Here is a 22,433-nt window from a genome sequence, read left to right as displayed (position 1 = left end):
GTTTTAAAAAAAAAAAATTCTATTTTTTATTGTAGTTTACATTTTCAGAGTGTTTATTTAAAAGTAATATTTTAACAGCATAAGTATGTGTGAATTTAAAATTCAACAATTTATTTGTATTGTAAACATGTTAACTTTAAATTAAGATTACTCTCTTAAAATAAATTTATTTTAAGCTAATATTACATAGGTTTATAGATCTATAGACAATGACTTGTGGTAACTATAATAATATGTTGGTAAACTATCACAATTATTGTTGTAATTTTATTTTTAGCATTAATAGAGATATGCATAAGATTTTTTTCAAATTAAATTTGTGGCAATAAAGATTTATATTATATATAAAAAAGGTGTATGTTTTTAGTTTTCTTATTAGTAGTGTAAACTTAACTACTTTTACTACTTAATTGGTAAATAATATTTTTTAATTAAATTATCAATTTAACATAATAATTAGTATAATATATTTTACTATTTATAACTGCATTAAAACTTTAAACAGTTTAAACTAATTAATAATTTGAATTCTTAAACATAATTAATTTAAATTATTCTTGAGAAAGAAATTTTAAATACTGTTGGTATGAAATAAGAACAATATGGATAGTGAGAATTAATGGTATGAAAAAATAATAGGCATAGTTTGTTTAAAAATTGTAGGTATTGATTCAACCGTCAATTCGAGAAATATATTTCTAGATAATATATAACATTTTAGTTAATTTAATAATTAAAAATGATGTCTATAAAGCATATATTTTATTCTACCATTTAACATTTCAGATATTTTTCTAACTATAATTTACAATAAAGTTTTCTTTTTTTTACAAGTTATTAGACTTTTATAAAAGTAATTTAAATACCTGTGAAATTCAGAGAGCGATTATCGTAATTGTGTTACTTATTCTTAGGGATTTTAAATTAATCAATCCACTGTTATTAGAAAACATCTAAAAGAAATACTATAATAATTGGAAATGAAAGTCATGTGGGATGTCTTGTATAAACTTAAAAAATGAGTTTGTACTCGATATCATTGGATGAAAACATATTTAGGGTTTTTTGAATGTAATATTTTTATGATGACATAAAATATAACAACTATATAACAATTGTTAAGTATAAGTATATATAGTGTCATTATAATAAAAAATAGTTTTATCTAATCGACTTTTCACTCCCAATTTAAGGTTATTTTAGTTTTTACATTTCTAATAATACCTTTGTATAATATATAGACTATAAATATCATGTCACAACTGTTACAAAATATTTCAATCAAGATCTAAACTAATATTTGATGCTATTTTAAAATCAAATATTAAAAAAAAAAATTGAATAACAAAGTAATTTAAACCACGATCTACAGTCGTTTGTTGTACTTGTTCATTGATTCTGTGATGGCTAATTATTATTTTACTTAAAACACTAAATTATTAATAAAATGTATAATTAATCCAAAAAATAAATTGTATGATAACGTAGTATACAATTTTCCGAAGTCAAAATACTCAAAATGTTAAATGTTAAATGTTACGAACAAATAAAACTATATACGTATTATTTATTTTTGTAGTCTGATTTGGTAATGCCATTGCCTGTAATCTATTATCTAACCTTTGTTTTTAAAAATATATTTACGAGTATGGGGTATAACGTGTTATTATCGATTTTCGGTTGGTATATTTAAGATAAATAAGCTTCGACGCAATAGAATCATTAATCATCGACGATAAGACAAAATTTAAGTACCATGATTCAAAAGTTACATTTACTTTACACAATAATCAGGTGCTCACTTTGTTAGTGTGTTACGTACGTATTTTCAGTTTTCGTAGACAATGGATGTTAGTGTAAAAATATTATAAGCAACGAAATTAAATGTTTTAAATTATTTTAAAATTAAATCCAGTAAAGATTTAAGTATTATCGAATAATAATGAAATAAGTACCTAACTTTAGAGTCTTTAGAGGGGGGTAGCAGAAGTATACGTCATTTGCCCCATTCCAGATTTTGAAGCCAGCTGAGAATCCTCATAGGGCCGTGATCAAGAGCGTCATTTGGGGAGGAGGTCAAAGCGGACCCTTGTCTGATTTTTAAAACAGGCTGATTTTGTTCAGTGTCCAGTAGTTGCCATTTAACTGTTATGAAAAATTTTTATCTATTTTTAAAATATTTCCTCAAAATATTGTGTATTGGGAATGAGAAATTACCTATTGTCACAATGATAAATTGGTTATTATCTTTTACTTATCTATAATAAATAATTGAAGTAATTTTATTTATAGTTTATACCAGATGCGTATTTACGGGGTGGGGGTGATAAAGAGGATAAATCCCCTCTATTGGCTCTATACACACAAATAATTATAGTCATCATATTATTTAAGAAATTATTTTTTTTTTTCATTTTTTTTTATCAATAATTGATTAAATTTGCAAGAATTCAAATATTATAATATATTGTACAATATTCTTATTGGTATCTTCATTTATAAAGTCATATCCCCTCCCATGTCAAAAACCTAAATACACCACTGGTTTATATACATTTATTTATCCGATTCAATGAAAGAATACGATGCGGCTTTATGAAAATCAATTTTTCTGCATATCCATACATTACCAGCGAGCAGGTTCCACAGGTTCCACTATAGCGGGATGTCTTGTGAAAATACGCTTTATTGCCGTGGCCCGTGTTCTGTCGCTGAATAATGTACTTAATAGACACATGCGAGGACGTGAATGTAAGTTGGTATGTTATAAAAAAGAAACTAAATATCATCGTATGTACAATTACAATAATAATATCAGCTATAATAAGTATTATTAGTAATCATAAATAATCTTAGTTTAATTATAGAATTAGTAAAATTTATTCAATGGTTTTATTTTTGAGTAGGTAATCAATGTATTACCAAAAATGAGAACAAAAACGTATCCACTATAGGCCTAGTGGCGCAACTAGGGGGGTGCAAAAGAGTTTTTAGCACCTCCTAATTCAAATTTAGCACTTCTTATTTTTTATACCTAACTCTTATTGTTTTAGTGAAATATACCATGGTTCTGTGATATATTAACAGTTTCAGCATCCCGCATTTTAGAGGTCTAGTTACGCCTATGCTAATAGCTTGAAATATTTATTTATTTTTTTTTTTTTGTTTAATTGTAAGTTAACAGTATATTTGTAAATATGTTGTTAGTAAATAAAAAATGTTTGATTGTAAAAATAAGAAAAAATATTTTATAAATTAAAAAATAGGTATGTAATATGGCAAGAGTAATTTGATAAAATTGTAAGTAAAAACCTGGTTGTAAGCATAACGAGTGAGTTTTTTCAAGTGACCTTTTTGGACCGAACAAAACTTTTTTATTAAAGAAGTCGCTAGGGTTATGCAATGTTTCGTGTTTACAAAGCTATTGAATCACTGTTTTAAATATGACAGTATTGTATGATAATTAATTTAATCATTTTAAATTGTTTATGAGTTTTAAAATGTTCACATCTTGTTTTAATAGGTATGAGTTATAAAAAAATCTTCAATTTTCACTAGAATAAAGAAACTTACTTTTAAATATGATACCTATATATATTAAACATGAAGCAGTTAAAAAATTAAATTAAGTATTTAAGCCGTATGATTTTCTGTTATGCATTCATAAATCGGAAATAAAGTACCTATATATATGAGTAGAAATTTCAATAAAATTAAAAATATAGCATGAATATAAGAGTATAACAGGTATGTCATATTTTTGGTAAGTAAATATTATTATACATTTACAAGATGACCAAAATTTAAAAATATTAAAAATAGGTATATATGTACTATTTTTAAACATTTGAAGATCAAATTTTGACAAAATAGATATATGTACACATCAAACTCATGATAATTCTTAAATTATTTTGAAGTCCACAATTTAAAAGATGTTGAATTTTTATAACTAAGACTTGGAAATTTAATACAAGGTCGCTCATAATAATACTTAGTAAATACTAAATCATACTAAAATCAAAAAATATAATTAAGCATCATTTTTTATTTTCATATAAGCATTCAAAGTTAAAATTTGGACAAAATTACATATCCAAAATATAAAGAACTATAAAATAATTTAATTATTTTTTTGAAATTCAAAAACATAATTCGTAAGGAATGAAGATTTAAACTTTTACATATATGTATATTATACATTTTATTAAAGGAAATAAAATTTTCAAAGTATATAAATTGATTTTTAGACAATATACATATCAAGGTTTGTAAGTTTTAAGTCTCAAGTATCTATCTACATTTATTCATTTTTGAATCACAATAAAAAATACAAAATCGATTTTGTCAAAAACTGTAAAAATTAACGTCTTCTCTGATTGTATCAAAAAGTACTGGGCACTTTTAACTTTTGACCCTCTAAAAGTACTAAATGAATAATCCAATTTGCAACCGCCAACCAAACATTACCTCAAAGTTAAAGATTAATGCACTTTTACTGCTTCGAACTCCTTAAGGCGACGGTGACATCGGGTATAAACAAAAATAGTGTAAGATCAATATATTCACCGTCACGATTAGAGTCTAAGTATTTGTTTTAAATTTTTTAATGCTTAATATTAATTGATAAATGATAGTATACATCGTATAATATAGTAGGCTCAATACAGTAAATATTGATAATACAATATAGTGCTTAAAAAACATTAAAGGCCAGACAGAGAATAGATATCTCAGAGTCAATAAACGAAAAAAAAAAATCCACTCAGAAAATCCATGTTAATAAAACAAAATCTGTGTATTGTTCTATTAGACATTAGTTCTAATTATAAATGTTGATCAATAATAGTTATAATTAAAATTGTATAAGCAGGTATATAAGGTTGCATTTAAATTTTAATACCTACATGATATTTATTTTTTTTATATCTTTTACTTTTTTATTTAGATGTTGACATTAAATTTGAGGTATTAGGTATGTTGTTTTAATTTATTTACTCATTATTTAATTACTGTGATATAAATACGAGTAAAGGTACAAAACCAGGGCACCTATCATCTGATCAATTAAATTATTAATATAAATTGATTATAATTGGAAAATTAGAACTAATGACTAATCATAATATAATAATATGAAATGTAAGCATTAGCAAATATACAAAATTGGTTTTTTATTAATTTTGTTTTTTAAGTTATTGGGTTATTTTGTTTGTTGATTTTATGTGATTCTAGAAAACACATGTTTTTACTTTTTAATCTCATCGTGTTTCTTATCATAAATCAATATTCTGCCAAGCATAGATAATTTTTAAATGCACCAATGCAATATCCACTTGCTGTTGATAATAAATACTACTAAATTAGAAAGTAGTGAGTAGTGACTATACAGTAAGTAGTGTACACTACACAGTACACACTTGTTGTCACTTGTTGTTTTAGTGGAAATTTCAATTACTTTTCAAAATTTAAGATAATACCATTATAATTTATTTGGTAGTTGATTAAAATGTTTCATAACATTGATAAAAAAATATAAGATACATGTTTTTGGAAAAACTTCCTCAACTTCATAAATAAATGAAATGTGCAAAAATTGAAAAGTAATTTAATTAATCATAAATATTAAAATGGTTTATTCATAATAACCATAAATTAACTTATTCCCAGTAAACATTAATTGTTTTTTATTTATAAAATTACTTTTTCTTCTTTAAACTGTTCAAAAGTTATAAAAATAGGTATGTTTTCAACATTGAAACGTTTGGCAAACAAAACTGTAGAAAAAGATTCAACTGTTAATACTGCTGCTCATCCAAAAGCATTGCCTCAAGATTTACAACGTTCTTTTTCTAAAGGAATTCAATATAATTGTTAGTATTTGTATTTATATAAAGTTTTTTTCACATTCCAATTTTTATTCTATTTGATAATATATTTTGATTTTCAGTGAAATTAGTTATCAAAGGAGATAGAAATGTTGGTAAAACTTGTCTATGGAACCGTCTACAAGGAAAGCCATTTCTAGCAAATTATGAAGAAACAGATGAAATCCAAGTATAATTATAATCATAGATTATTTAACAGTCATTTAAATATATGCTATAATATTTTTCTAAGTTAAATATTATCATAAGTATTTTATTTAAGGTTGCTCATATTCAATGGAGTTATAAGAACACCGAAGATGTTGTAAAAGTTGAGGTGTGGGATGTAGTTGATAAAGGAAAAAGAAGACCGTTGACATCTTCTAAGTCCTGTGATGTTTTAAAAACTGAACATGATAAAGTTAAATTATCTCCTGTACCAGTAGAAGATACTCCTGTTTTGGATGCCGAACTAGTTGATGTTTACCGATGTACAAATGGTGTCTTACTAGTGTTAGACATCACTAAAAGATGGTATTAAAATAATTTCCTAATATATAAATATATTTTTTTATTTAATTAATTTCATTTTTAATTCAATGCACTGAGTATTTTTACAATGATTTTGATTATTAAAATTATACAATATTAGTAATAAAATGTTTTAAATCTTGATCAAATTTAATATAATTTAATATTTAAATTATTTTAAGTTAAATTAAAAATGTTCAAGCATGAATTTAAGAAAAATGAAATTATTATCTTATTACTCATAAATTGTAAAATTAATTTTTGTAACAGATTTTATATCTTAATTTTTAAAACATTTTAATAGTCATTCAAATTTTCAGTTTTACTTACAATCTTGTTTTTCGTTAATATTCAGTTTTATTTGGTTAAACTTTTTAGGACATTGGATTATGTATACAATGAATTACCTAAAATTCCTGATAATATTCCAGTATTAGTATTAGGAAACCACTGTGATATGAATCATCATCGCAGTGTCAATGGAGATGAAATAATTTATTATTTGAAAACACTAAACAGGTATTTTAATGATTAATAAATATTTTTTAAATAAATTCTGTTTTTTTTTATAATTTTAATATTTTAGGAGTACACCTATTCGGTATGCTGAAGTCTCAATGTCAAATGGTTTTGGTCTACGGCTAATTTATAAATGGATTGGTATTTCATTTTTACAACTCCAGCGTGAAAATATAATGAATCATTTAGAAACAAATGGAAGTGAAACTAAAATTATGACTATGGAATTAGATGTTTACCAACAGAGTAATGAAGCAAATTATGATGAATATGCTATTAATAGTTTTAATTTGATAAAAATTTAAAATAATATAGCTTAGGTATATAGTTATGCAAATATAATAGTTAAGTATTTTATAATTTTATTTTTAGATTTTTTATCTAGATTATCTAAACAACGTAGAGCTGATGCAGAGAACAAATCAGTGACCCCAACTTTACCTTTACCTTTATTAAATAAACCATCACCTAATATAAAAGAAATAAAATCTCCAGTTGAAAACTCAAAAATAATGGATTCCAAGACACAAGATATTGCACAAAAAATGTTTCCTGGAAATAAGTCTAATGTTGTGCAAATAGAATTAAGTTAGTGTACTCAATATTTGAATATGAAATAGGAAATATTTAGATAAGTATTAAATTATTTTATTATTTTATAGAGAAAGATGTTAACATTTCTAAAGAAGAGCCTCATATAAAAACACCTTCAAATTTAAACATTAACAACTTAGATGATTTTGTCCCTGATGACGAATTAGATAAATCATTTTTAGAAGATGCAGGTCATGGGGATATTGTTGTTAAAACATCTAAAGAAACAGAGTTGAATTCTGATGAAAGGTAAAATAAATGATTTAATCACCTATATTTTTACTGATTTTATAAAAGTATTTGATGTAGTTGTTGAAGGCCTTTAATTGAGTGAGCTCAATGCCTTTTTGGCATTAGTTATCCACTATTATCTTTGGTATACTCATATGCTACCTCAAAAACTCAATAAATAAAACTTTATAATTTAGTGTTTAATCCCTGTATGAATACTTCGAGTGTTCCTCAAGGTATCTTAGTCTTTTTCTTTTTACATTTTAATTTATTTAATTGAAAAATAAATAACTAAGCCAAAAGTTTTATTAATCCTTGGTAACATTAACATCTTATTGAAATTTGCTTCCTCGACTGACTAGTATTCCAATCTGAGCTTGGTATATTTGGCGATTGGGTTAAGAGCCGCAGATTAACAACATAATTATATGACATGTTATGTTCTTCACCAGATATCCAGATATAGATATCCTCTGCAATATAATTGGTCCATTTTATAGTTTGATAACCATATATTTTAAATAAATAATTAAGTTACTAAACATCTCCAAACTATTTGAACAGATGTTATATTATTTTTATTTTAGTTCTAAGATTATTTTTAAATAACTGTTGAGGCTTAAAATTGTTTACTGATTTTTTTATACTATTATTTTCTAAACACTAATTTCAAGATATTTGACTCTATGTTATTATAGATATTTCAAAATTTTAGTTTTTTGTAATTATTTATCCAATCACAACTATTTTATATTTTTTATAAAACTATTACTTGATAAGTCTATTATTTTTAGCAGAATAATACATGAATATAACTCAGAAAATACTCATTTAAATTTTAAACTTTTCAAAAACATTGTCTCTTTCTATTATAAATAAATTATAATTAATATTTTCTATATTATAGTTATTTAAGTAGATAATTTTTATTAAATTTTAATAACTTTTATAATGAATTAAATTCATAACCCTAATCATATTGGATTATCAGTGGATACAGTATATCTACATATATATGGAAAAAAGTTTCTATTCTATTGTTTGGTTTTCTCTGCATTATAAATCTGTGTATTTTTCCATAATTTTGATCTTATATAATAATTTAATATCATCTCAGAATTGTATAATTATGATTCATATAATACAATATTAAGTTTTGATATTAATCACGGGACACAACTAGTCAAATCATCAAAATGTAGTTACTTTTAATGTTTTTGTTTTTAATTTTTAATTTTTTTAGTGATGATGACTGTGGAAATCCTATGGTAGCAGGTTATCAAGCTGATGTAGATCCTGATGATTTTACACCAGATATTGGTAGAATTAAGGTGATACAAACTTAAAATTAATTTTTTAGTTAGGTATAATTATAACTTTTTTAAATAATAAAGTTTAAGAGTATAATTATTTTTACTTAAGATTGAAAAGAACAACATTGAGGCAAATGATAATAATTGGTCTTCTATTCAAAATACCACAAGACCAAGACCAGAAGGTGGAGAAGACGAAGAAATAAAACCACATGTAGATGGATTAAGTAATGTTGCTATTAAAAAGGTAATATAAAAATAATTTTCAATTAAAAATGTTATGGTTGTAAAGTAATAAACTATAATAGCATCTGTAAATTTTGATAATAATGGTTCATTCTTTAGTACTGTAACATAGGTTCAGATTAAAAATTATATAAAACAATTTAACAAATACAAAATTTATTTTGTCTAAAATCTAGGTAAAAGAAAAAAAAAGCAAGAGCAAAAGTGAAAAAAAGAATAAAAAGAAGACTAATAATTCTAAATCTGAGTATGAAAACTTAGAATGTTTTTTGAATGATGAATAATGTTGATTAATGTTTATATTTTATACTAATAGAATATTTATTGTTTTGTTTTAAATAAATTCTATTGTATTAACAATTTTTGTTTATATTACTTAATTGTTGTTAAATTATAATGACTGTAAAAAGTAATATCAAAAAATAAAAAATAGTTAAAAGTTTTATTTAATGAAAATTAATTTGAACAATTTAAATATTAAAATACTAAGATAATATATTAATATTTTAAAATATAATTTTGAAATAACTGTTGTATTTTATTTATAAAATGTACATTATATTATTTTAGCATTATCAAAATTAATTTCAGAATTTATCTAAGTATCATATCTAGAAGGGTTTATGAACTAGACTTTTTAAAATGAACTAATTCAAAGTGACATAACAATTACACCTCATAACTATAATATATAGACTATAATTTTAATTAACATAATTCATAATGTTGTATTTTAGTATTGTTGTACACAGTACATTACAAGTTATGTCAATTAAGTTAACTTTAGTTATGTATAATATTTATACATACACAGTTCTTCAAGTTTTTAAATTTTTGTTCTCATAATATTGAAGTTGTAATATTGCTAAAAATACAATCAATTAATTAATAATAATTAAAAAAAAATGGATAATTGGTTATTTTGTTTATATACCTATTACACGTAATTTTAAATTATCCCAATATTATTAGCAGACCAAAACAAATAAATTTATCATAATATATGTTTATAATATTAAAATGTTTGCCATAATCATAGGTTAAAAATATTTATCAAAAACTTAAAATTGTTCTTGAATGGTACTGTGGTAGATACATTATTGTCAACTGCATTTTAATAATTAACTACATAATTTATATCGAATGAGGACTATAATAATATTAGTATTTCGTTTACATTTTGCTTATTAAAAATAAATACTCTGTCTACAATCTACATTTTATGAAAAACAGTTTAAAAAGGTTTTTTAGAAAAATGTAATGAGAGAGATGCGTATCTTAATCATTTTATAGTCAATGTAGATTTTGAAAAAACTGATTGAAGCACTAATTAATGTAATTGAAAATCATTTTTTGCTTAATAAATTATGTTTGTATTATTTCATATAAAATATACTTAGGAAAATGCATGTACTATCTTTAAGTTTAAAATATGTGATGGATTAATAATAATTTTAGTATATTTACTATTTAGTGTATTTTGTATAGCTTTTTAAATAGAAAATAAAGCATTAGAATGAATTAATTTAAAAAAAAAAAAAAACAATTATGCAATTGGTCTGACAAACATCCAATAAAATTGTTGAATAGGTTTAATTGAATTCTGTTAAATGAGTGTCACCAAGTTCACTCTCCTAAACTGGCTTAGTAAGTTCATTTGATAGCACTCATGTGCATGGGTCTTATATGTAAGAACTAAGTTTGGTATAAATAAATAAATATCATACAAATAATGGTATCAAACTGATATATTCCATCGCCGTATCCACGATCTGCCATCAACGTGGAATATTTATCAAAGGCCTTTGACAATGAATATTAAATCCAGTGGCATAAACTATAACTTAGATCAAAATAATGTAGCAGGCCCTTAGCCTGACAAATATGTAAAAAGAGGGTAAAAGGGATATGTATCCACTACCCACAAAATTTATCTCTATATCGGTCACAGCTTATAGGTACCATTCTAAATGTAGAGTACCTATATCTTATTCGTTCTACTATTATAATTTATAACCGCAAAGTCATCGAGTAAACACTACACATAAAATAATGTAAAAGTGTAGGTCATTAATTTTTCTAAATATTAAATTAAATTTATTTTATGAAGATATAGTTTTTATTTAAGACCATGTTGTATTTTTAATATTTTTTTAAATTTTTTAAAAATAATAATCTATTTTTTGATTTCCACACATTCTTTGATAGACTCTCTGGATTCACGGGATTGTGGCTCATTAGGTACGTGTCATACAACTCTGGATATGCCATTGTTGAATCTACAAGTTATAACTTACGACCAAACCAAACTGAAGGGTAGGGTAAGGCTATTGTTATTCAAAACAAGTTGGTCACATTCACTTGAATTACTTTACTGTTTGATCATAAATTAAAAAAATTAGATTAGAGTTTTCTTCCAATGAAATAAAATTAATTCATTTTATAATAGCTTTGCAATTATAGCAGGCATTAAGAGGTAAAAAATAAAAATAAGCAAAAAACTTCACGAATATAATATATTGAATCATAACAAAAAAAATAAAATCGTTATTTTTTGTTTAAATCTTTTAAAATCATGCAAAATATGCATATTAAAAAAAAATTTAATTGTTATAACAACTTCTGTGTATAAGATCTTGTATTTCAAGATTTTAAAATATATATTTTAACAATTTTTATAAACACTTATAAAAAAAATCTAAATCTTTATTAGTTATTACTAGCTAAAATCAGTAAAAATATTTTGAAGATTTCAATGGTAATAAAGGAAATGATGATTTTATATCAGTTAAATGTTTCAAGTTGATATGTTATATATTTTTTGAATTGTGTTAAAAAAAACTAAAATCTCTTAATTATAATTTTTTACTTAATATATAATTCTTCTAGTAAGCAAAACTTACATGGAAACTTGTTCAAATTTTAGCTATGAAATATGAATACTAAAATTTGTATGAGTTTAGTATAAATAAATAATTTCCACATTTTGCAATTCAAGTATCTTCTCAAACTCAAACGTTCATAAAAATTATTATACACTATATTATATAGATTTAGTTATTTGATTTTAGTTAATTAGTAATTTTTTCATTATAGTTACATTATTTACGTAAGTAGATAAAATGTATGGTATAAAACATTCAAATTTAATTTGATGAATAAAAAAATTTTTTTTTATAATTTAGAATTAAAATACTGTATTCCTTTAACAGCAATAAAATATAATTTTTTTAAATAATAGAAAAAGTTGCTCTACTGTGTTGATTAAATAGTAGATACAATTAATTTTAAAAGCTCTTCGTCATAAGTACCTATAAGTTTAATTTTGATTAAGTAATAAAAAATCGATAGTTGTTACAGTACTTTATGATAGTTGCAGTTTGCACTAATAAATTAATACCACAAACATCACATATATATTATTATTGTTATTAATTCACTTTACTATTGGTTTTATACTATTATAAAATCAATGACTACACACACATACACCTGTCATTTTGTTAAATATTAAAAAATAAAAATTATGATTCATGAGTATCTGGTACCAAATCAAATAATTTAAATTCCTTTGAAAATTATTTTGAGTAATTGGTTAATACTTAATGCCGTTTATGGTCAATATTGGAATTTGGAATGTAATTACTAATTTGCCATTGACATTATTGACAATTTGGAAATACCGTTATCGTTATTAATGTTGTCATCGAACGTTTAAAATATGAATAAAGAAAATGTTGTGTTACAGGTTATCATAAAAATATCCCTTACAGTTAAGTAGACTATTACATTATTTTAAATTTAAATTGTTAAAGTTAAAAAAAAGAATTTTAATTGAGTAGTAAGAATGATGTGAAGCATCTCAAATAAATATTTAAAGTACTTAAATTAGTTAAATTAATGTTTATTATTAATTAATAAGTAAGTAGTTCAATGTTATTAAACAAAAATGAAAATCAATGTACACGATATAAAAGTAAGTTGGTACAGTTGTCATTCTTATCAATTTTGCTTCTTTCATTTTTTCACTACTTGATAAAGTCGTAAGTTAATAAAAAAATTTTACATTAATTTCCTAATTTTAGTTTTAATTTCTCATTGAATTGTGGTTGTGTTTTAATTACGTTAAACTAATAACCATTATTATAGTGCATATATATACCCTACATATAAATACATTTAATTGTTTACGATGATTATTCAAGAACCTATTCAAGTAAGTATTTAGTTTTCGCGAACAAAACCTATGTCAACAATGATTATTGATGGTTTTGAAGTTTAAAATGTGGAATAAACATATTTCTTATAAAAAATGATCAGATAAATAGAACCGGTACATTTTTTTACTCTAATGTGAACACATTTTTTTGTAATGCTTAAGATACATTAAGTTATTATAGGTATAATGTACAAAAAATAGGTTGTTCAAAAATAATTAGTTATCATTCAAATTATTTTAATAACATCTAAGTGATTGTATAGTATATTTATAATAAAAACAAAAATATAATATCATCAAAGGATTTATTTTTCAAGTTTTTGAAACAGCAATTAAATAAATAGCTGCCTACCTATACAGTTGAATATTTTTCTTTTCTAAGTTTTAAAAACAAAAATAATCTGATTAGTCTCAAATGTATACATAAATAATTTAATATTTAATTCTATGAACTATATAATTGTTTATTTGATTAGAGTATACAAAAAAACTGAAGGCTATCTTATATTTTTTATTATTTATTTAAAAGAATGAAACTATTATAAATTTAATTGAATTTATATGTGTTCTAAATATTAAAGGATATTTATGTATAATTGATATAATTTTATTTAAATCAGTTTCATATCATAATCATCAATATTCTTTGTCAACAAAAGGAAAGTCACAGTTCTTAACTTATAGTATAAAAACATCTTATTATTATATTATATAATATATTTATTTATGTAATTTATTATTTTACAGGCTGCAATTTGGCATTGTTTAAACCATTATGCTTATTCAGATGCAATATTCCTTGCAGAACGATTATGTGCAGAATGTAAGTTTTTAAATATTTTTATATAAATATAATGTTCCATTGATCAGAATCTTTTAGTTAATAAATATTATATCACCAAAAAACTACTGTTGTTACTACTTTTTAATAATTAATATTCTATTGATTTTAATAATGTATTCAAAAATTATTTTTCAGTTGATTCAGATGAAAGCATCTATTTATTGGCTACCTGTTATTATCGATCGGGTAAACCATCCCAAGCATATACAATTTTGAGTGGAAAAAAAATAGTTTCAGAAAAATGCAAATTTTTACTTGCTCGTTGTTGTGTTGATCTTCACAAGTATAGTTACATTTTTGTACATTTTAGATAATAATTTATAATAGTAACTTTCTTTTTAGGGAATTTTTAACTATATACTAGTATATAATTTATAGATTTATTTTATTTTTATGAATATTGTAGTTTTGTACTTATTTATTAATTTGTTTAATCAACTTGTAGGTTGTCTGAAGCAGAAACTGTGTTAACCGGTAACGTAGGTGATTTAATATCATCTTCATCATGTTCATCTTTTATTGAAACCATAATTTCTGATTATGGTGACAGTGCTCCATTTGCTTTGCAACTGATAAGTCATATTTGGTGGCGTTCTGAAAGATCACATTTAGCTGCTGAGGCTTGTCGGAAGGCTCTGTATTTAAATCCTTTTTTGTGGCAATCATTCCAAGACCTGTGTGACAGAGGTGTTAAACCTGATCCTGAACCTACTAAAATATTTAGGGTAAAATATTAAACATTTTAAATATTATAAATTGTATTTTTATTTATATATTATTATTTTTTAGGTGGACAACTTAGAGAATTTTAATAAATGCCTCGGTTCAAATTCTCATGTCAATTCAACACCTTTATCAACATATAATCTTTCATATGAATCAATAAATACATTTAATAGGTAAGTTTATAATAGTTTAACACTTTGAATGTCATCATTAAGTAAAATGCTTAACATATTATTGAGATTCTTATTGCAACATTCATGAAATGCATTAAACATTAGTTTAGGTTTAAAAATAAGATTTATCAAACACTGAAATATTTTATTTCGCTCAAATATTATGAATTAAATGTATAAAGTTTAGGTAATAGTCTAATAGTGCTTTTATAATTTAAATTATTTTCTTATGTCATGTATCAAAAATTTTACTTAAAGTATGAAATTTTAATCTATTTATCCATTTTAAACGAATTTATATTAACATTAAAATAATTTTCGTTATAATTCATTAAATTATATTGTATAATTATTTTACTATTTTATGTGGCATAGATAGTAACAATGTTAATATGGTAATAACTTTCAAAATATAATTGTTATATTTTAACTGAACTTGTCGGTTTAAATCTTCATACTTATACTGGTATTATATTATGTTCTATGTATTGCTTTCTATGTTGTAATTTAATTGCTGAAGATATTATTACAGTCTCAAATTTGTTATCCTCTTATAAAACTATATAAGTTTTGTGACTATCAGAGTAATTCACTGAACCTTAAAAATACTTAAACATCTTAATGATTTTGAAATAGTTATAACAGTCAATATATTTAAATACTATTATGTTACACTTATATTGATGATAATTTATTATTAAATTTTAGTAGTACACCAGCTCAAAAAATGGTTAACATGTCTGTACCTAGTAGTAATAGTTCAATATCCAGTGGTATACAGCCATTTACACCTGATATGAATAATGCTAAAGCTATATTTGTTCGACCATTGGGAAGAAAAGTAAAAGTGATTAATGAAAATGCTTACAGTCCACTGACACCAAGGTAAATTAACCACACCTATTTTTCTTTTTTTAATAAAATCATAACCAAATGTCTGATGTAATTTCAGGTAAATTATTTTCCCACAGAGTATACTAAGTACAATAAGTTTAAGTTGTTGAACTTTATTTATATCATTATATAAATGTTATAATAGATGGTAATATCATATTATATGAACATTCCTGTATTCATTTAACGTTCTTATGTTGAAGGAAAACTATTAAGACTTCTTAAAATATGAATTTAAATCAATTAATGACTTTTTTTATCTATAAAAATATTAATTTCTGTTTTGACTCTTGACTTTTAATACTATTCCATAAAACACTCCTCTATCTTCAACTGTTTGTTATAGACCTTGTTGCTAAGTAAGGCACTAGTTTTATAATTATTGTCGTATTACGGATCATTTATGTATAGTGTACACTAGCTTAATATCTTAGTCAGTTAATTTTATCAGTATTATTGATATTAATAAGATAGTATATTTATACTTCAAAATTATATTATGGTGGATTTAGATTTAACTATGCATTTGGTTATAGTTTTATTATTAATAGTCATAAGTATTAATTTTAAAAAATAAATTAATATTTTCTATTTTGAAAATAGTTTTGGAGTATTCCCTCTAGAAAATTCAGATAATTTGTCTGTTTGTTCATCTCAATCAATGGTTTTAGTTCCTTCAGCTACATTAAATGAAACTAATGATCATAAATTCATATCTAAAAGAGTAAGTTTAGAATATTTTTAATTTATTTTAAAATCTATTTAATCGTTGGTGTTCTTTAAAATATATTTTTAATGTTATTGATAGAGTTCTAAACCAGTTTTTAGTCAGTCAGGAAATACAAGTAATATTAACAATTTAGGCACACAACAAATAACTATGCCTTCAAGTCCAATGTCACATGTTGTAAGACGTAGTAGTCGAATAATTACCAACAATTGTTCGGTTAAGGTATATTTTATTTTTAATTAAGTATATATTTGAAATTAATAAATAAATTATTTTTAACAGGAAAATACTAAGAGCCCGAATAAAAAGTTTGCTAGCCCAAAATCGGCCACGCGTAAAATAAAAAGTGGATTGATTCCCAAAAAATCAGTTTTTGCTGATATAACTGAAAGACATCCAAAAGAGCGTGGAGTAATGGAAGTAGAAACACAAACACTTGCTCAACAAGCTCTTAATTTACAAAAAAAAACTACAGGTAATAAATACTATTTACTATGTTATTAGTATTAAATATTTCAATTTTATATTTAATTTTGTAGAAGGACTTTTATCATTACTAAGAGATATTGGAATAGCATACTTGCAACTGTCAAAATTTAATTGTAAAAAAGCAATCCAATTATTTCAAAGTTTACCACCACGACAATATAAAACTGGTTTTGTATTATCAATGATCGGAAAAGCATATTGTGAACAGTCTGATTACTTACAATCAATAAAGTATTTATTGGATTATTGTTTGTACGTTACTATCATTGATTTGTGTGATTTTCCATAGATATTTTAGTGAAGTTAAAGAACAAGAACCATACAGGGATACATTAATGGAACTTTATAGTACATCTTTATGGCATCAACAGAAAGAGGTAGCTTTATCTGCTTTAGCACAAGATATGACTGCTTTAGATAGAAATTCTTCATCTACGTGGTGTGTTGTTGGCAATTGCTTTTCTTTACAAAAAGAACACCATACTGCAATAAAATATTTTCAAAGAGCAATACAAGTGAGTATTAGTTTATAACATTGGCTTTTTTTTTTTTTTAACACTGAAAAAATAGTATACTTATATTTTTTTAATTTTATTTATAGGTGAATCCAGATTTTCCATACGCATATGCACTTTTAGGTAATGAATATTTAGTCACAGAAGAATTGGAAAAAGCTATTACTTGTTTCCAGAAAGCTGTCAAATTAGATCCAAGACATTACAAATCTTGGTAAAACAATAATTATGTATTAGTTTTACTTCTATCCATAAATTTTTAGATTTTTAAATTTTTTAAAGTAAAATATGTTGTTATTTTCTGAATGATCCCAAATCTGTTTTTTATATAATAATTTTATTGTTGTCTATTATCATTAGGATCAGTAAAATTCATCAATTTTTAACATTGAGAGTTGTTTTAAGTAGAAAATTAGTTTTAGTTGGTATTATGGAAAGGGTCCTAAATTTAAAATGCTCAGTATTTTTCTAAATTATTCGCAACAACAAATAAGTTTTATTTACAATTTTTTTTGAAAGCTATTTCAAGTTCAAATGATTACTAATTGTATATTTAATTGAAAAATAATGATTTTAGTTTTTTTTTGTTGTTATTTATGAAATATTTGTAGGAAATTTTAAGTTTTATGTTACTCCATATATTATTATTTATTATATTCATTGCAATTTTTAAAAGATTTAAACTAATTTTAACTTATTTGTATCATAAATCTATTTACATTGTCTAACAGTACATTATAATGATCTATACATTTATTTTAGGTATGGAATTGGTGCTATTTATCAAAAACAAGAACGGTATGAATTAGCTGAAATGCATTATAAACGAGCTCTTAGAATAAATCATAGTAGCGCTTTAATCATGTGTCATATTGCCGTTGTAAGTAAAATAAATTCTTTTAACCTAAATCAAAATCTTCTAAATCATCATTATATTTTATATTATAAATTTAGTACTTCAAATTTCTATATTTTGTTGTAATGTTTTAATAGGTACAAAATAGTATGGATAAACCTGATCAAGCATTACATACTTTACATATAGCTTTAACATTAGAACCTAAACATCCAATGTGTAAATATCAACGAGCACAAATTTACTCTAAACTTGGTAAATTACCTGAAGCATTGTATGAGTTAGAAGAATTGAAAGAAATTGTGCCAAAAGAATCTCTAGTCTATTTTTTAACTGGAAAAGTATGGTATAAAACTATTAATTTCTACTAGTTTTTTATTAACATTTTTTTTTTTAGGTACATAAAAAACTAGGCAACATACACTTGGCATTAATGAACTTTAATAGAGCAACTGACTTAGATCCAAAAGGGGCTAGTAATCAAATTAAAGAAGCAATAGATCCGACAAATAATCAATCACCATTGGATGATTCAGGTTAGTATATATCTGAAATACATGGTAAATGTAATCATTTTTTGTTTAAATTAATTGTAAAATAATGTTTACTAAAGCTGTATATAAAGTTTATGGTTATTGTAAATATTATCATCTATTTATCATATCAAATCTATCATGCAACAATATTATATTGTAATTTAGTAGTAAACAATTAATTAATAATTAATTTACTTAAACATTAAAACTAGTAAAGTGAGAATGTATGGTTTTTAAATATATATTAAGGTTTTACTTCTAGTATTTTATTTTTATTTTTTTAACATTAAAGGATTTAATTGTTTTTAATCCAAAAATTAAGATTATTGATAATTAAATTTATGATCACACTGGGATGCAATTATTATGATTAATGAGTAAAGAAATGTAATTATAATGATTAATAAATAGTGGTATTTGTGTAGTACGTGTGATTTAATAGAAAAAAAAATGTATTAGTTATTTTTTAGTTAAATAAAATTAATATATACTTTATTTAAGTTAAGAATTATAGTCAGCAGCTGATTAATGCATAGGGGCATAGCTAAATTACATGATAGGTGTTTAAATTGACTTGATGAAGAGGACAAATAGCTATTGCTTGATCCCCACCCATAGACACAGTTACAGTTAAAATTCTGTAAGAGACGCAACTCTTCAAAAAAAACTATTAACCTGAAATAACTTATAGGAACCACCCCATCCATGGCTGCTTCACCATACGTAACATCACACCATAATAACAAAACCATTTGTAATATTTATTTTTATTTATTTTTTCAAGTGACAAATTGATATAATTTAACAAATATTATATTAAATCAATAAGGGATATTTTTGAGGGTATTAAATCGTTATTAAAGAGTTCAAGTTAATTATGTTAATGTCCTTGCCTGATGAAAACTTATCGCTTCTGATTATGTTATTAACTTAAACAAAGTATAAGTTGTGTAAAGTATGATGTCATTTAAAGTTAATTTGTAGGTTTTAAAAAAAAAATTTTAAAGCATCCCAAATGTTTTGACAAAGGTTAGGACTTGTTATAGAATCATTCAAGATTGAAAATGTAAGAAAGTTTCTAATTAGTTAAAGCTAGAGGTCGGAATAATATTCTTTTGTATATTTTTTTTTTGAGTTTATGCAGTCAAATATCGATTTGAAATCTATAAAAATTTTGAATTATATGATTCAATGGCAAAAGTTTCTTTTGCATATTTGAGAATATTTCATGTAAAAAAGAATATTAGAGAATATATATCAATTAATTTTATGGAATTTGGATATTTTGTGTTGTAGGGAAAAACATTATAAATAATATTAAATAAGTTATAAGTCTATTATTATTGAAATAATTATAATTGGAATAAGTTAATAAAATGTTTTGTTAAAAAAATTTTAAAGCTAAATTATTAGGTATTGTTTATCTAAATAATAAATATATATATTAGAAAACATAGAATTGTATCATAATTAATGACCTTTATATATCAATTAGATTATATTTTTTTTTAATATAAAAGTATATTTTTAATTTAGAAGAATATATTACTGTAAAAACATATTTTTTGTATATTTAACTACAGATTTTTAAAGAATATTAGAAGAATATTATCAATTTTTTGCATCTTATTTTGGCTATTTAAAAGAATATTATTCCGAACTCTAATTATAGCCTTATATTATTGAGTGTATCATTAGTTTTGTTTATATCTTGATAGTCATTTTGAAATAAGTAATATTTTACTGGAGTTTAGAATACTTTTTTCTCATGACTATTATTATTAATTGTAATTTATGACATGATAAATTATTATTATTTATTTAAAGACCATTATACAATTGGATAACAGATTGGACATTATGAAGTAATTTATCATGTCATTAAATAAAATCAAGCTATATTATTGTATTGTGTAATTTTTAATGATAATCTGTAGCTAAATTAAAAAGTGAATGAAAAATCATCAAAATTGTACCGAATTGTACTAATTTATTGATAAATTTGATATGGAAAATAGTGACTAATTAAAATTAAAGTTCAAAATTATTAAAGTATAAGTCTTAACATACCTAAGGAAATTTATTAAGTTAAATCGAAATTATATAATTCAAAATCATGAAAATAAATATATTGGAATATGATATAATTATTAATAATACATTTATATATTTTTTATTTTTTTAGATGACCCTTGATGCAGTAACTTAATTGTTTGTTTATGTATTTATTTATTTTATAACATTATAATTTATATTATCTTCTTAACTAATATTTTTAAATTGTTTATTGCCTTAAAATTTATTTTTAGTGGTTATTACAAAAAAAAAAAAAAAAAAAACATAATAATAATAAAAAAAAAGACTGTTGAGATGCATAATTAAAACAAAAGCTGTTTTTTGGTTAAAAATTACAGATAAAGTATCTTGTAGAACCAAAATAATTTTTAACAATTCCTATTTTCATTTGTTTATTTTTTTTTTTAATTTGTTTTTTTATTAATTTAGTAATTTTTGTGGCTTGTTTTAAAGTTCCTGATTTTTAGAGCTCATTTTTATTATTAAAAATATAATATTATTGTGTATAATATTTATTAATCTAAATTTACGTGGTATATGTTATTGCCAATATCTGATCATTTTGTAAATCTTGAAATGTAAATCTACATTTTGTAAGAAACCTTTAATATAAATTAATTATTTTTTCTATTATTATATACATTTCAAAGTTCATATGAACATTACAATTATTAGTTTAATTTATATTGTTACTGTTTTTATAAAAAAAATTTAGTTGAAAAATGTCAGAATAACGAGTTAATTTATTAAATATCATTTGTTCTAGCTCTAAAAATCTAAGCCACAAAATAAGTATAAAATTGTATTTGACTAACATTGATCATTTTATAGTTTTTAATGATGTATATTACAACGTTACTACTATATTAATAATATCTATGATAATTTTTTTTAAATATTCAATTAATAACTATTTAACTTTAGAAATCATTTAAAAATATATAAAACAATAATTGATATGCAAAATATATCAACCACGATTGTGTGGGTTTCTATGTATCTGAACAAAAATTATTTTCCTTTTCTTTCATCACTATGTATCAATGTATTTAAGTTTAATATTTATTTATATGT

At 23.0% G+C, this 22,433-nt stretch overlaps 2 protein-coding genes across 3 annotated transcripts; both read left to right on the top strand.

Moving 5' to 3' along the window:
* The first annotated feature begins 2,504 nt into the window (after nt 1–2,504).
* On the top strand, nt 2,505–9,661 carry LOC112601711 (rab-like protein 6). The gene is made up of 11 exons (XM_025349458.1): nt 2,505–2,751; nt 5,730–5,873; nt 5,951–6,057; nt 6,151–6,401; nt 6,777–6,917; nt 6,985–7,187; nt 7,293–7,505; nt 7,580–7,760; nt 8,986–9,073; nt 9,165–9,302; nt 9,478–9,661. The coding sequence occupies exons 1-11, from the start codon at nt 2,586–2,588 to the stop codon at nt 9,583–9,585; spliced, it is 1,740 nt and encodes a 579-aa protein (XP_025205243.1). The 5' UTR covers nt 2,505–2,585; the 3' UTR covers nt 9,586–9,661.
* A 3,692-nt stretch (nt 9,662–13,353) lies between these two features.
* On the top strand, nt 13,354–21,508 carry LOC112601667 (cell division cycle protein 27 homolog). Of its 2 annotated transcripts, none has more exons than XM_025349399.1 (16): nt 13,354–13,517; nt 14,268–14,343; nt 14,500–14,647; nt 14,810–15,089; nt 15,154–15,263; nt 15,975–16,148; nt 16,761–16,881; nt 16,966–17,109; nt 17,170–17,362; nt 17,427–17,607; nt 17,666–17,891; nt 17,978–18,105; nt 18,654–18,771; nt 18,885–19,088; nt 19,145–19,283; nt 21,469–21,508. In XM_025349399.1, the coding sequence occupies exons 1-16, from the start codon at nt 13,494–13,496 to the stop codon at nt 21,477–21,479; spliced, it is 2,277 nt and encodes a 758-aa protein (XP_025205184.1). In that variant the 5' UTR covers nt 13,354–13,493; the 3' UTR covers nt 21,480–21,508. The 2 variants fall into 2 exon arrangements, with proteins under 2 accessions (XP_025205184.1, XP_025205183.1); XM_025349398.1 differs by having other exon boundaries at nt 15,972–16,148.
* Nucleotides 21,509–22,433: the final 925 nt, after the last annotated feature.

Source organism: Melanaphis sacchari, unplaced genomic scaffold, assembly GCF_002803265.2.
Source record: "Melanaphis sacchari strain LSU unplaced genomic scaffold, SCAv2.0 Contig7_pilon_pilon, whole genome shotgun sequence".
Classification (NCBI taxonomy): domain Eukaryota; kingdom Metazoa; phylum Arthropoda; class Insecta; order Hemiptera; family Aphididae; genus Melanaphis; species Melanaphis sacchari.
This window is presented reverse-complemented; position numbering and strand designations above follow the sequence as displayed.